Source organism: Episyrphus balteatus, chromosome 2 (assembly GCF_945859705.1).
Source record: "Episyrphus balteatus chromosome 2, idEpiBalt1.1, whole genome shotgun sequence".
NCBI classification, from domain to species: domain Eukaryota; kingdom Metazoa; phylum Arthropoda; class Insecta; order Diptera; family Syrphidae; genus Episyrphus; species Episyrphus balteatus.
In genome coordinates this window covers 22,534,915-22,551,575 of record NC_079135.1, presented here as the reverse complement: position 1 = coordinate 22,551,575, position 16,661 = coordinate 22,534,915, and the positions used below count along the sequence as shown (strand labels likewise).

Sequence of the window (16,661 nt, the reverse complement as noted above, 5' to 3'; positions counted from 1 at the left end):
AACTAAATTCTATAAAAATTTCAGCCTTACAAGAGCAACTTTTTTTTTTTTAATTTTTTTTACACTTTCAAGGTCATATATATATATGATGTGCACCGCTGAGGCCTGCCAGACCAAGATTTTTTTACTTAGCATGCTAAAAATTACCACTGTAAGAATTTTTAGCCTTACAAGAGCTACCTTAGTCAAATGTGCCACTAGCTCTCCTACTACTCAGAGCCATTGGTAGTCTGTAAAGTCGGTCTACGGAAGTAAATTTTTGGGAATAACGTTATAAGAAAACAGGTTATTAGCTGCTGACTCTTTAAATGTATGATTGTTTTAAGGTGTCATATAATTGATATAATGCTTAATCAGTAATCACGTAAAAAAATATAAATAACAGTCAAGTATAGATTCTGCCTAAAAAAATTGGTCATATTTTATGACTGTCTGATTTAGGCCCGGTTTGTTCACACTCGATTATCTCTTTACCAAAGATTTTTCTATGGAATAATCCTTGATTAAAAGATAATCGACTGTGAACAAACTGACCCTTAAAATTATTCCCAATGTAGTTGTTCATCTTTGACGAAGATAAATAGTAAAAAAAAAAAAACAAAATAGTGGCCACACGGAGAAAAGTAAGGCAATGTAAAATAAGATGACTTTAGAAGAAGACTTAAAATTTAATCTTCTTAAAACAATCAGATTTCTTGTTAAAATGAATTTAATCCATTTAAATCTGTTTAATTTAAAACTAAACTTGATTTAATTTTTTTCTTTAATACAAAATCGACTAGAAACGAAAAAATTTATCAATCCTATGTACTTGTACATACTTGTTGGTTTTTTGTTTTTTTAATTAATCCACTTAAAATAAATGTGAAAATCTATTCAATATTTCGTAGTTATTTTTTTTTTTTTTTGTTTTTGTCAAATGCAATGTTTTTTAGTGCGAAAGAAATTATTTTAATATGCAAGTCTTCTTGGCAACAAACTATGCTTTTTTAATTTTATACAGATTAAATTTTTTGAGCATGACTTTTTTCTCAGTGCATGTTCCTTATCTCAAAACTAGACGTTTTCGTAAAAATATAAAAGTCCCGCAGTGAAACCTATAACATCCCTTTCATTGTTTTCATATTTATTACAAAAAATGGAAAAAAATCTTTATAAAGATTTCTAAGAAATCCCCACTTCAAGTTTGCACCAGTAAGGATTTATAAATTAAATTCTATGATTTCAGGATAACTCTTTCATGGTTTTTTTTTATTTTCTTACTCTATTAAGATGTTCACACTCAAATCTAAGAAGTGTAGATACCTTAAAAATTATAAACGGCGTAAAACTTGTTTGTACAAGCAAAACAAAAGACCAAAAATACCCAAAAAAAAAAAAAATTAAAACAACAAAAACTAATTTGCAAAAAATGTACTCAACATAAAAACGACCTTCATCGTGTTCAATTCTTCATCATCAAAATCGTCACAGGATCCCTTAGGCACCATTGTGATGGACTTTGTACAAGAGGGGCAAATCAGAGGTAGGAGAAAATAAATAAATTGCGTCGTAGTTTTTTGAAACGATCAAGAAGAAGAAATATTCAATGGAACTCGATCCGGAACAGTTCACCATTAACGTGTGCGTGCAGTATTTCAATTTTTATTTTTTTTTTGTTGGTTTTGTTATGTTCTTTTTTTTTTTCTTGCAAAATTTGCTTTCGTAGCAATTGGGCGCCAAATTTTTACGTGTTATTCTTGTATAAATGATTGTTTACAGTTTTTTTTCTTTCTTTATTTTGGCCTTTTTTTTTTTTGCTGCGATACAAATAGTTCTTTGGCTTTGATTTTTTGTTTTCTTTTATTTTTATTTTCTATATAAATGTCCATCATAATAATTCAGTTTTATTTATTTAGTGTGGAAATGAGAGTAAGAAAAAATGATGAACTACGAATATTTTGTTTCTTAAACGAAAATTAATTGACATGCCAATTTAATTTTTTTGTTTATGGGTGCGATGATTTTATAAGAATAATTGAATGCGATGGTTGGTGTTAATATAAGCAAATGACAGACAGAAATTTTGAAAGCTTGAAATTTGATTGAAGAACAATACAATGTTTACTTTCATGTAATTTCAATAATTCCAATAAATGAGTGCAATAGAGTCTTGAATCTTCGTTGAACAACCAATACGTTTCCTTGGCTCAATTTTCAGATTTATGATTTCATGGAGAATTTTTCTTACGTATTTATTTTTTTTTTAGCTTTTGTATTAAAGCTTTAAAGGCTTTAAATATCCTTGAAATTCAAATAAAAAAAAATCTTAACTAAGGTAAATTAAAAATGTGTAATTTTAATTTCTTTTTAAAACTTGTATACCTTCAGAAATTTTCGAAATTACTTACTTTAAATAAAAACTTGCATGTGTAAGTCCGACTGTTTTCGGAATTTTTAATCAGATTTCTCTGCAAATATACGTAGGATATAAACTTTTACTACAAATTCATACCAAAAAAACTAAAAAAGTGACTCAATGCTCGATGCAAATAAAATTCAGTTTTCTGAGATTTTCTACTGATAGTGAGTCTTGAAAATTTAAAATCTAGATTAAATGAAGAATTCACAATTTTTTTAACGTTTTATAGTTTTTTGACAATGTTACATTCGAGACCCGAGTCCAAAAAGTTATGATGTTCATTGGTCTGAAGACTGAACCATTTGCTAAAGAGCAGAACTGTCGGATTTACTGAAACAAAATTCAATGAAACTTAGGTTTTTTACATGCGATAGATTTATGATTTTTTCATAAATGACCTAGCCAAATTTGATATATAAAAACGTTACGGTAAAATATTATTTTTTTTTTTTTTGAAATATCAATTTTTTGAAAAAGGGGTGATGAATTCGAAATTTAATTTTGTGTTAAATAATAATATTTTATTAACTTTTTTTTTGAAAAATTTAATAGGTATTAGAAAATCTTAATAAAGATATATAAATAAATTTCACGCCTTGGGTCGCACGTATTTGTTCTTGCAGTTCAAAGAACTTTTATGTTAGTTAACTTTTAGATTTTTTAAGCTGGCTCTTTATAGATTAAAAAAATAAATTGATATTTAGTTCAAACATTTTTTAAATGAAAAAAAAATTTGTATTTGACATTTTGGAAAAAAATGCATTTTTTTTGCAATCGCTTTGAATATTACGTCTGCGAAGTTTAATCAAAATCGTTAGAGCCGTTTTCGAGATATTTGGTTTACATTGAAAAATTTCTTTTTAAGCGAGATATAAAAAAACAAAAAAAAATCTGCTGTATCAAATTTCAAGGCAATCCGTCCACCTGTTTAGGCTTTGGAAATGTGTACAGATAGACGCACAACCGCACAGACGTAGATATGCACGGGCGGAACTGCGAGACCCACTTTTTCGGACTCCCCCATCATCGTAATTGGATTAAAACCTCCAATTTTTTTTTGTAACGAAACCATTTCATTTTTATACAAGAAAACAAATTGCTTACTTGATTTTGTGTAAAAGATCATTTAAAACGGTGTTTAATTAATTATAAAAACAGATTTTTTTTACATTACTTACGATATGAAAAAACCTTAAAAAAATGAAATAATAAATTTCCCTTATTTTTTTTTCAATAATTTTTTTTTAATATTAGATTGACCTTTGCCATAAGAGCAAGTATGATTATTGTTCAGTTCGCCTAAAAATATCAAAATATTTATGAATAACCACAAAAAAAAAAAACATTGAAAAAAATCGCCAAAACTTAAGCTAGTCCTGAAGACTTCCAAATATTGCAAGTTTTACTTTTTTATTGAATTAACTTATTTATTTAAATTAGAACTTAAATACTTTAATAAGATGTCAAAATAAATTTTAAAGGTTTTTTTTTATACAAAAGATTTTTACCTTATCTTATTTTTAAAACAGATAAAGATAATGAATAAGTTTTTTTCTCCTTTCAGTGTACAAAGCTTTTGAAAAGAGAAAAGCTCACAGATATGAAGGAGCTTTAAAAGCACTGTTATTAAATACAACAACCCATATGGATAAACTTTTTCAATAGCCCAACCGAACTCACCACAGGAAGTGTATCATGTTGAGTTAAAATGACAGTTGGAATTTTGAAATTTTTGAATAATTATGTATGTACTCACTAGGACTGTTTAAAAGGTATAAAATATTGATAAATCGTGTGAGGTATATTTATTTTTACTTGCGGTACTACTATACTATACTATAGGTACTATAGGGCAAGTTTAGGATTCGTAAAAAAAATCGAACTCGAGATAACAATTTTACATGACATTACGATGATGGAGAATGCCAAAAAAAGTGGGTCCGGCAATTCTGTCTGTCTGTCTGTCTGTCTGTCCGTCTGTCTCTATCTGGAGCTGCAGCCTAAACGAGTGAAGTGATTTTCTTCAAACTTGGTAGTTAGCAGTTTTTGGTGATTCCCTAGAGGGGAAATTGAAATTTTTTTTTTATGACCAAAACTAACGGTACCTGCCATATAACGGAAATAGAAAAGTTAATTTTTTTCAAAAACGGCTCTAACGATTTTGATTAAAATTTTTGTGTGTAATACTACACATAAGGGCCAACTTTTTAAATAAAAAAAATATTTTTTGTACCGTTATTAACGGTACCTATCGTTTTTTCGTTTCTGAATATCTCGTACAAAATTAACCCGATTTAAATGAAAATTTTTATACAAAAGTGTGTAAGTAAAGATAATATTAAAATTTTAGAAAATTTTCAAAAAACGCATTTTTGGTTTTTTAAAAAATATTTCAAAATTTTTTTTTGAAAAATCAATTTTTTGAAAACGGATCAATGAAAAATTTTGAAATTTAGTTTTTATGTGTAAATTAATTATTTCTTCAAAATGGCATACCAACTTTTTTTTGAAAAATGTTAAAAAAAATTTTATATATAAAAAATTATTTTTTTAAAAAACGGCTCCTACAATTTTCAAAATTTTTTTTCTAAAAATACCTTTTTATACGAGAAATAAAATGGCATATTTGTTTTTTTTTTTTAAGATATTTTAAAACGGAGTTTTATTAATTATAAAAACAGATTTAATTTTTTTATACTACTTATGAAATTTCTTCAAAATATCGAATTTTAAATTTCTTGAATAAAAAGCTTTAACATTATAGTTACTTTAAGCATAAGAGCAAGTACGTGCGACCCCAGTCGTGCAATTTATTTTTTTTTTGTTCTTAGGCCGTGTGTGAATTGGGTTAAATAGTTAAATCCTGTTAAATTATTGAAACTATTGAGGTGCATAAAAAAAATTCAGCTGTTAAATATGATTTTAAAAACAGATGATTTTGTTTTGTTTTTTTTTATTAAAAAGGAGTGTCATGGCAGAAAAATTGACTGAAAATTTTGTATTCACTTCAATAATGTCAAAAATTTAACAGAGGTTAACTATTTAACCCAATTCACACACGGACTTATTAACAGGCTAAAATTAAAAATTTTTAAATAAAAAGCTTTTTATGTAAAACAATTTTTTGAAAAAAAACTTTTCTTTTAATGCGCCATAAGCATTAAGAAAATAGAAATTTGTAAAATCTCTTATTTTGTTGTTGGAATTTAAAGTTGAAGGTTGATAAAACTTAGAGGTGGGTAATATTTGATCAATTTTCTATAAATCCTTGTAATACTTTATTTGTATAAAACTCTGCAAAAATGTAATTATTTTTTAATTTTATATTTGTACTTGTTTTCTACTTTTTGTACATTTTGGTCTTTAAAGAACGAAACAATTGCCACACAATACAATTTTTTTTCAATAAGAATATTTTATTTTTATTACCTATAAAAAATGTACAAAAATGCATACATCATGCTACCATTTTAAACAGCAATTTTTGTTTTAAGTTTAAAAGGTAAATTTTTAAAACCAATTAACTATTCAATTTGAAAATTTATAAACGAGCTAAAATAAGTGATATCTATTATACCTAAACTTAAAATTTTCTCTCTTCTTTTATCAACAACGGAAATCATAATCAACAATCTCATAATATTAAAGTATCCTAATGATATCCATTTTTATATTCACAGATCATAGTCTAAAAAAAAAAATTCCATGTAATCGCACATACACTTAAGTCATCACTCATCACCATAATCTAACAATGAAAATTGAAAGCAATTATTTTTTGTCTTGTTTTCATGACTTGCCACCGGGTTCTATTTATCTAAACCAGAAGAATCTCATTCACAAAAGATATAAATCTGTATAATTAAACGAATGCAATCTTCTAATAAAAATTGCAAATAAAAAAAAATATAAAAAAAATGCTCATACGCCCTAGTGAACATCTCAGTCAGTGTTTTTTTTTTTTTTTTTGTAACTACATATTATGATGTTGATGATGACCTTCAGGTAATGAATACACTTGACGTGTGTGTGACATACAGTTTAGTAATAAAATCTCATAAATTAAAAGTGGAATGTGAAGATGTATCGTTTTTTTTTTTGCATTCAGAGGAAAAAATGAAAGAAAAGACGATGTGAATCTTAGAGATAAATGCATAGATACAGAGTAAAATACATAAATTAGTAAAAATGTATGTTTGAATCATTTACTTTTACTTGTCAAAATTAAGTCAGTTTTGGTAGAAATATTATAATTTTTCAAAAACGATGTTTTACAAGCACGATTTTCGGAAAGCTATGTAAAATTTTGTTCTAAACAGTTATCTTTTAAATTAAATAATATTAAAGGTATTAAAGGTATGCTATGTGCTGACTGTAATCAAGCTCAAGTCCATGTACTTGTGGTAATTTGTTTGGGTTTATAATTTTGAGAAATTGAGTTTAGTACCTACAATCGAGAAGTGACTTTTCAAAAAGGGATAAAAACACCTTTTGTCACTTCTTTCAGAAAATCAAAACAAAATAAAAATTAAAACCCAAATTGCGATCATGCACATCATTTTTACAACACAAACATTCACTCGAAACATTCCTTTAAGAAGTTTATCTCAAAAATTTTGTATTCAGTTTTTTAAACTTACCTTAAATTACGTGGGGCTTCCTTTTATGAAGCATAACCAAGAAACGAAGTCAACGAAAAAAAAATTTAAAAAAAAGTAAAATATTCAAATCAGCTAAATTTTTAGTTAAAAAAATAAAGTAAGATTCATTCACAATGCCCGTCGCGATAGAACTAAAGTGCAATATTTTCAAGTTGCAAATTTCACAGAAACCGTCAACGAAAGCATTGTTTTCTCATTATTTTTTTTTTTGCTGTTCATTTTTTTACATTCTTGAGTCTCCAGGTAAAATTAATCTAGAATACTTTTTTTTGTGTTACTAAACACTTTGTATATTAAACTGAATTTCAATGCAACAAAAAAAATGCATATAAACAATGAGAAAAGTTTGAAGAACAACAAAAAAATTATTCTAGGTTTTGCTTTGAAGCTAATACTGTTAAATTTTCATGATAAGATTTTGTATCTTTTTTTTTAATGTTGTAATCGGTTTATTTTTTTTTTTTCAATCAGTTAAAGCAATTCAAGGACCAATAAATTATATTGTGTTTTAAATCTTGTTGAGATATCGAAAAAAAAAATATTTCTTTTCTTATCAATAGGATAGGAGATTATTCCTTAAAGCAATGAATCTGCATAAATAAAGTTTGATAAAGTTTCATGAAACTAGATTTTCTTAGGAACAAAATCTCAAGGTTTTTATTTTTTTACAATTTAACTTTTTTTAATCAAGTATATTGGATTTTTTTTTAACTCGAGTTTTTGATGGAGGAGTAGATAAAGGGGGATGCAAAAATTTTCTGTAAATTTGAAATAAATGATTAAAGCGAAATTTTTGAATGATTTTGATTTTTTATTTTTTTTTCTGATCTTGAATCTTTGAACAACGAATTCTCTATGCATATTTATTAAAGAAAATTAAATTGATAAATTATGATCTTAAAACAATAAAAATAAAACTTTGATTGATTGGAAATATTGATATCTATTACTCAATAGCTCATTAACGATTTCAATTTTTATGATATATAAAATTAAAATAATTACTATGATTATAAAAAATAAACGTGATTGGAACAGTGATTTTAATCAGGCTAATCGGATCGTCTTTAAAATTTAAAACAAAAAAACAAAACACTTAAAATATTTATACGATTTATGACATTTTAGGAGTGATTAATATGTACTTGTCATTCACAACACATTCACTAATCTAGTCATAATTTTGTAATTTTGCAAAAAAAAAAAAAAAAAAACAATTTAATAGACATAATATTGAAGGTGGGACTATGAGTAACTTCTTAGGTCATTATGCATTAATATTTGAGATTTTGATCTGATTTTGTAATATTGAACACTTAACATTGTGATCGATTTCATGAAAATATATTTCGCAATCACTGAGTAAAAAGTGTTCTTGTTTTTTTTTTTAATAAAGGTGTTTGTTGAATCAACATCCAATTTGTTAGATAGATAAAATTTAAAATTTCTCCAACACCAAGAAAAAAATAACATTTCAAAAAAGCACTATTTTCCTGCAAAATTTAAGTTTTGAATGTGACACGCTCTGCCTATGATTCTAATAACAATCCCTGAGTTTTAAGAAGGTTTTTTTTTAACTAAAACAGAATATTTTGCTTCAGATTTTGTATGAAGAGAATCAATAACAAAGTTTATCTTTTGGTGTGGAAAATATTCTAAATTAATCTTAAATATTCAAATTTTTTAGAATATTCTAAGAAATTCTATTTAATGCAACATATATAGTACAGGTAAAATAGGCATTTAAAAGAAAAAAAATTGTTACACTCATGAAATTTGGCAAAAAGTTTGCTTTTAGGATAAGAACCAATTACATAAAAAGTCTATAAAAAAAAGTTGGGTGGAAGGGTGTTTTTTCGCGTACAAGAGGGAGGAGGTGAAGTCATATGACACATCTTTTCAAGGTATTTTTTGATGCTGAATCTAATGACATAAAAATAAAGTCAATACAATTGCTCTAAGAAAAGTTATTGCCGATTAAAAAAGGGGGTGCTTGTTTTTTTACTTCAAAAAGTTAAATATAACCGAAACCCATGCTACACTGATAAAATTCGGGATGAAGGTTTTAGATAAAGCAGGGACAAAGGATTCATAAAGTTCTTAAAATTATTTTTGGCGAAAGGGTGTTTTTTTGATGGGTTAAGTTGTGTGTGAGGAAGGTATCATAACAGCTCACTTAAATAAAAAAAATAATTTTTAAAACTTGGTGTAAATGTTTTGGTTGGTATAAGAATTAAGAATCTATAAAGTGTAAAAAATTATCTCGAGTGAAAAAGTGTTTTTTTTTTTTTTTAAATGATGAAATTCGTAATTAGTACCACAAAAACTAGAAAAAAATTGTTACACCAATGAAAATTTTAAGTTAAAGGGTAATTTTTTGGGAAATAGGGAAAAATCCGCGTTAAGTCCGATAAAATCAATGGTATAAATGGTACCCTTACCAAATTCATTTAATATGTTCTCTTTCCCATGGGAATTACGAATAATGTAAATCTAGAAATTTTTTTTTTATGTGAAAGGTTGTTATTTTATAAGTAAAAAAAATATGGGTATATTTGAAAAAGTGTGTAATACTTGGGTAATATTAGTGGTACCCTATTGAAATTTAGTAATTATGTTACTTTTAAGATAAGAAACAAGAATTTCAAGTGTCTTTAAAAATATCATGTTTAAAAGGGTGTTTTTTTTTTTGAGTGAAAACAAAAATGATGGGTCACCCTAATGAAATTTTTTGAATTTTTTTTTTATTTCTTGATTTAATGTACTATTTTACCTGTACTAATAGGAAATAAAGCGAAGCTGAGACGGATAGGTGTGTTTTTTGCCATTCAACCAGATGTTGAATGGCAAAATTCCGTTTATTTTTATTTTGTTCTAATTCAAATATTTTGAATATTTGTATATACCTAAATACGAAAAATAAGAGAAAAGAAAATAACATTAGTAACATAAGTTTAGGTGTTTACCTATTATTATTTTTTAAAGAAAGCAACTTAAGTGGTTACTAAAATCTGTTTACAGCTTTTCTCTATTTCTTAAAAAAAAACTACATTACTCAGATCCAGAAAAGAGTTCGATTTCATTTAAGTTCATTTGACTAGAAATAAAATTTCTTTATTTTTGTAAAATTTGAAAATAAAAATCAGCTCATTACTTTTTGTTTTTAAAGGGGGTTAAAACTTGGCTCGGAATGAATTTTTAAAGGCTAAAAGTTTAGTAAATATCTTTATTTTTGCATATTAAAGCTTATCTCAAAAGTTTTTTTTTACCTCAGAAGTTTAGACTGGGTGAACCGATTTTCATGATTCTTTTTATATTTTCTTCCCCTGTTCAGTTCTTACTATGCCATCCATGAGAAAACTTAGTATAGGTTTCGATCCACAAAAGTAGTTTTTTTTTATAAAAATGATTTTATTAATGATAAATACAGAGACCAAAATCAAATATGTTTTTTTTTTATAAAAAAGTTGGGCCCCATTTTGAAGTAATCTTTTATTTGTACAAAAAATAAAATGCACGACTGGGTTGCACGAACTTGCTTTTAGAGTTCAAGTTGCTTAAATTTTTAAGACTTTTTATATAGAAATTTGAAAAATGTAGGTACCTACTACATATGTACAAAAAAAAATGTAAAAAAAAAATAAAATTGGTTTTTTAAAAAAATAAAATAAAATCTGAAATCAAATTGCCTTCCAAAACAAGTATGCAGTTTTGATAGATATATTAAGATGCATTTTTAGAAAAAAAATTTTCAAAATCGTTAGAGCCGTTTTTTAAAAAACTAATTTTTTATAAATAATTTTTTGGAAAAAAAGTTTTAAAATAAAATTGGTATGCCATTTTGTAGAAATCACTAATCAACATCTAAAACAAAATTTCAATGTCCCGTTTTTGAGAATTTGATTTTTTTAAAAATCAAAAAATTATTTTTTTCGAAATTTTAAATTTGGCTTATATTTAAATTATATAAATGCTTCTTCACAAAAAGTTTCGTTGAAATCGAATGAGCAGTTTCGGAGATAATCGGATTTGAAAAAAAAACGGTTCTGTGGCACCGTTAATAATGGTTTTCAAAAAAAAGTTTTTTCATTAGAATATAGACTTCGTCTTAAAACTTTCATTTGAATTTTTTTAACAAAATCGTTGGAGCCACTTTCGAAAAATTACACTTTTCCGAAATTTTTATATACCTGTCATATATACCGTTATTCTTTGTCCAAAAAAAATTAATTCCAAAAACACCTCTGGAGAGTCGCCAAATAACGCTACATACCAAGTTTGACATTAATCAGTCTATCCGTTTAGGCTGTAGCTCCTTATACAGACAGACAGACAGGCAGACTGACAGACAGACAGACAGACAGACTGACAGACGGACTTCCGGGACCCACTTTTTTGGCATTCTCTACCATCGTAATGTCATGGAAAAATGTTATCTCAACTTTTTTTTATGTACGAATGCATAACTTGATAGTACCTATATCGCAAGTAAAAAATACCTAGTTTGGTTTTCCGTTTTCGAGAAAATCATTTTTCAAAAAATTCAAATATTTTTTTAAGATACAAAAAAATATATGTTAGACATTAAGTTTAAAATGTATAAGTATTCAGCCTTAAAGCTTTAGAGTACAGCATTACATTGAAATTGAATTATGTAGTTGTTTAGGAGAAAGTCAGAAATTAAAAAAAAAAAAAAAACCAAGTAAACAGTATGTAATAGTTTTTGAATAAAAACTGTTTTACAGAAAAGACAGCTGTTCCAAAAAGCCAATATTCATATTTTAATGAAAAAAGTTGAAGCCGTTGTTATTAAATTAATAATTTCGAAGTTCGGTATATAACATCGATATTTTTTATCTATAAAATTTAATTTTAAAAAAGAATCAATTCTGGGGATCATGTTATATTTAAAAAAAATGTTCATTAAACTATCTCACAGCTAAGAAAGAAGGGAAGTAAGAAAGAAAGTAAGAAATCAATTAAAAGGCGTTGAGCCAACGTGAAAGTCGTTAATTAAAATTATACATTCTGGCGATATATCGCTTTTCCTGAGCTGAAATTACTTTTAAACTAATTTTGAACTGGCCTTTTAATGTTGCATGGCCAAATAAACTATATGAAAAGTTATACAATTTTTAACTGAAATGCTGAAATGCTCAAGAATAGAAAAAATGTATTAACAAGTAAAAACAAAAAGTTACGTATACACCATAGTGACCGTCTAAGTAAAAGACAATATTATACAACGTAATTATCTCAATATTTTTCCGCTTTTAAAGCAATGTAGCATAAGTTAAAATTGGCAATTTTTAATAGAGCCTTTCAATTTTTTAAATAACAAGGATGTTAGTGAATATTTAGGAAAGTGAAAATATTAAGTCTTATGTTCAAAATATATCATAAAATAAAATTATTTCTGCAGGTAAACTTTTTTTTTTTTTGATTATTTGAAATACAAAACTACAATAATGTATTGGTTTTTGAGGTTGGATTGAAATTAAATAAGAATAATAAGTATTAAAAAATAAACTAAATTAAAAGTTATATTATATTATTTTTAAAAACTAATAAATCAAAAAAGTTGGTTTACTAAGAATTTAGGAGGCAAATTAAATAGATTTTCTCTTGTTAATAACTATTATCAACTTGTTGACATTCCTTAATTATCTTTGTTATCTTTAGGCCTAAGATTTACTTTGGCAAATTTAATACTTCAAAAAAAAATACAAAATTTTACCTTCAGTTAAGATCAGCACTTCAAAATACCCTATATTGTTATCAGATTAATTCAATAGTAACCTTGAATCATTATTGTTAAAAGCAAAATCATACCTTAGCAGACAAAATATAATAAACAATTAACAAAGTGTGCTCCAGATAAGATTAACAATCATCAATTAAAATTTTAAAAAATAAATATCAACTCCACTGTGTATCACATCAGTTTATCTTAATTGGATTTCATCTCTTACTCTCTTAAACCAAAAAATCAAGCACGTTGAAAAAAAAACTTAATATAATAATGAGAATGATAATATTGTTTGTTCGAAAAGCAATTACTATATTAAAACTACTAAAGAGTTTAAAAAATAATGTTTGTGACCTGAGATAATGTTGAAACGTGACATTTTTTTAAAATGATTTGAATTTTAAAAAACACGAAAACACGTCTTGAATTTTTTTCACAAAATTACCATAAATTTAAATAAAATTTATTTAAAACTAAACAACAGAGTTAATAATTCAAATTTTTGGAAAAAATTCTATGATATTTTAATGAACTGCATTCCATCACATTTTCTGTCATTGAACTAAACTTAACTACTTTTAACTCACTAGCTTTAGTACCTCATAAATGTTATCACTAATTTTTATTAATTTGTTTATTTATTTTGTTAAATTGTATTGTTTTTGTATTTTAAAAAATATATTACACTTACAGGACCCTCTGCTGGCGGTATTTCCGACATAATTATTTGCTGTCGTTAACGATGATGATCAAAAAAAGTTTAACAATAACTCGACTCAGCTAACAAAAGTAAACTGAATTCAGCTGTTGTTGCCAATTTTTGATATGTGGAATAAAGAGTAAAGGCTGTTTATTTTAACTCAATTTTTTGTTTTTGGTTTTTTTGTTTTTTTATTTGATTAAAAATTAATCACTCATACAATTAAAACGAGATATTTAAGTTTATTTTTTTTTTCTACGCCAGCAAACGTTTGATTAAGAGTTTCGATTTGATCAAGACTAACACCATTTCGACAAGTTGTTTAAGCATAAGACTTTAAGACTCTTTTTTATTGCACTGAGATATACTCTTAGAACCTGTTATAAGCTACTTGAAGTTAAACTATGTTAATGTTTGAATTGCAAATATGGGAGGGGTTGAGATTTATTTTTTTAATGTTTTTTTTTTTTTCTTTTTCTTGGGAGTTAAAAAAAAAAACTTATTAGAACTGAATTCAAGGGTAAGAAATGCAACACTGTTAAATTTCAAAAATCATTGTCAAATACGAAGTTAGACAGGTATAAGCTGTTAAAGTAAATTTTTATCAATGGGGATTGAGTAAATCTTAGATTATTAGCCTTAGATAAGTTCTTATCGGGCATTCCTGTTTATCGCTTATTGTTTTATAATCCAGTTAAAAAAAAAAAGCCTCGTCAACTTTCTTGTCAATATGACAGTAGGGTGTGCAGAATAATGTATGGATTTCATGTTAGGTTTTTGAAATTGAATAAATATTAAAGATAAAGTTGAGCTTTTTTATAGTGAAGCTTGTAAAAAGGGTTTTTTTTTTAAATAGTCACATTCGGGGTTAAAATTCTGAAACCTAATCTGGGTTTTCGAAATTTTGGATTTTGGGGATATTGGTATTTCAGAATTTAGGGTTTTCGGGATTTTGGGTTTTTGGAATTCTGGGTTTTCGAGATTTTTGATTTTCGGGAATCTGGGTTGCCTGGATTCAAAATTTCGGGATTGTGTCCGGCTCCCTTTAAAAAAAATTGATTTGTTCAAAAATAACTCAAAAAAGGTAGTTTAAGGCTACCTTTAGCATTTTAACTTCTTTAAGTCCTTACATAAGCTATATTTTATATTTTTTTAGGGTTTTTAGAAGCTAAAATGTTATTTTGGTGCAGAAAATTTATAGGTTTTTCCATCCATAATCGTTTGAGGCAACCCAAAAGCTTTTTAACTTCCTTCAGACCTTTAAGAAGCTACACTTTATATTTTGTAAGGGCTTATAGAAACTGAAATGTTATTTTAGTGCAAGAAATTCGTAGATATGTTTTCCATCCATAGTCATTTGAAGCTACTCAAATAGCATTTTAACTTCTTTAAGGCTTTACAGAAGCTACACTTTATATTTTGCAAGGGCTTATATAAGCTGCAATGGTATTTTGATGCAGACAATTCGTAGGTTTTTCCATCCAAAATAGTTTGAGGAGACCCAAAAAGCATTTTAACTTCTTTAAGGTCTTACAGAAGCTATATTGAAATGTCATTTTGGGGCAAGAAATTCCTGGCTTTTTATCATTGAGAGCCACGGAAGCTGGAAAAAAATTGTATACAAAAAAATCACTGGTTTTGACCTTAAAAAATTAAATTGTCAATTCCCAGGAACTAATTTTGTAACATCCTCTTAAGTAGGGTACGCACTATCTAACCTCTTAATGTATTTTGTAGAGAAGAAACTAGAATCAAATTAAATGATTTCCTATCCTATTTCTACGTTCATTTGAGATTCCTTGAGTAATAATTTACATATTTTTCTTTCAAAGTAGGCTGGTTTTTATTGATGATAAGATGTTTTCGCATTCTTTACCCCTATTTGCCCCTCTTTACCCCTCTTTACTCCCCTTTACTCGTACGATTGTTCTGAAGCTTTTAAAGTAGACATTAATTTAACAGCCGTGTTGCGTACGTAATATAAATAATATCATAATATCTAACTCTCTGGGATTTATCACAAATGAAAATGTTTTTGAATTCAGTTCAATTGAAAAATTGTCACAAAAACTTACGTATGTTGTCTCCTTGGACAAAATATAATGGAAATAGGCGTACTACTACTACTTTAATAAGGGGGCCCCATCATCAACTATAACTATCTACTGGACGGACGGTGGGTAATTTTATTTATTTCAAACGAGAGAGAAAAAGTCAAACACCTCAGATTTTATAGATCAACATCCATTATATGAGGTACAAATAGTTGATATGCAAAAAAAAAGCAATAAAAATAAAAAATCTGTGTAGGCAAAGACAAAAAAAAAATTAGATGATATAAAATAAGCTTTTGAAGCTATTAAGTAATTCAATTGAATGAAATGAAATGGACTTAATGCTGAAGTGGTGTCATGTTGTGACATTATTTGCTTGGATCCATAGTTGGCTTTCATTTTTGAGTGACAGTGGAATTTTAGTTGAGGTACTATTTTAGTTGGGGGCCTGTTTTTAAAGTATATGTATCAAGTTAACTGGTGGAAACCGAAAACTTTTTGACCTTCATGTTTACGACTTGCCAAATTATTTCGCATACCATTTTGAGGACGTAAACTGTGCTGATAACTGTTTTCGAACAACTAAGACAATATGAGCTTTGATATCGGTGACTTCAAATGCTATCATTTTAATTGAAAGTGGATTTGTTTTAAAAGACAGCTGATACCAACAGTATCAGTTTTACTTTTTGAGCTGTAAACTTAATATTTGAAAAATAATGCAGTGTTTTGTTTCTTACATAATACCTTTGGATAAAAAGGGACGCGAAAAAACAGTTAAAGCATTTGAGTTCATTTACTTGAGATATTATGTCTCAAGAAATTGAGATAGATCTCAGGAAAATGTACTAAAAAGTGAGAAAAGTTTTACTTGCTCTAATATTTTCACTTTTAGAAGAAGCTACTGGAAATGCTGCTTGAATACTTCTTTTAATTTATGCGCTTCGATGATTAAGTTCTAGTATTATGATATGACTACGGTGAAATACTGTCCCGTATTTCAATACCTTGTCCCGAGTTTTTATTTAAGAAACCAGTCATGTTAAGTTTCCCGTATTTTGTGATTTGTCCCGTATTTCCACATTCTCTGATTTCT

At 26.8% G+C, this 16,661-nt stretch overlaps 1 protein-coding gene across 1 annotated transcript in view; it reads right to left on the bottom strand.

Moving 5' to 3' along the window:
• Positions 1-13,945, bottom strand: part of LOC129908532 (proton-coupled amino acid transporter-like protein CG1139) — a 73,909-nt gene extending 59,964 nt beyond the window's left edge. The window contains exon 1 of the mRNA XM_055985109.1: positions 13,503-13,945. Coding sequence (XP_055841084.1) covers positions 13,503-13,532 — 30 coding nt within the window. The 5' untranslated portion in view covers positions 13,533-13,945. The remainder of the gene's footprint in view (positions 1-13,502) is intronic.
• Positions 13,946-16,661: the final 2,716 nt, after the last annotated feature.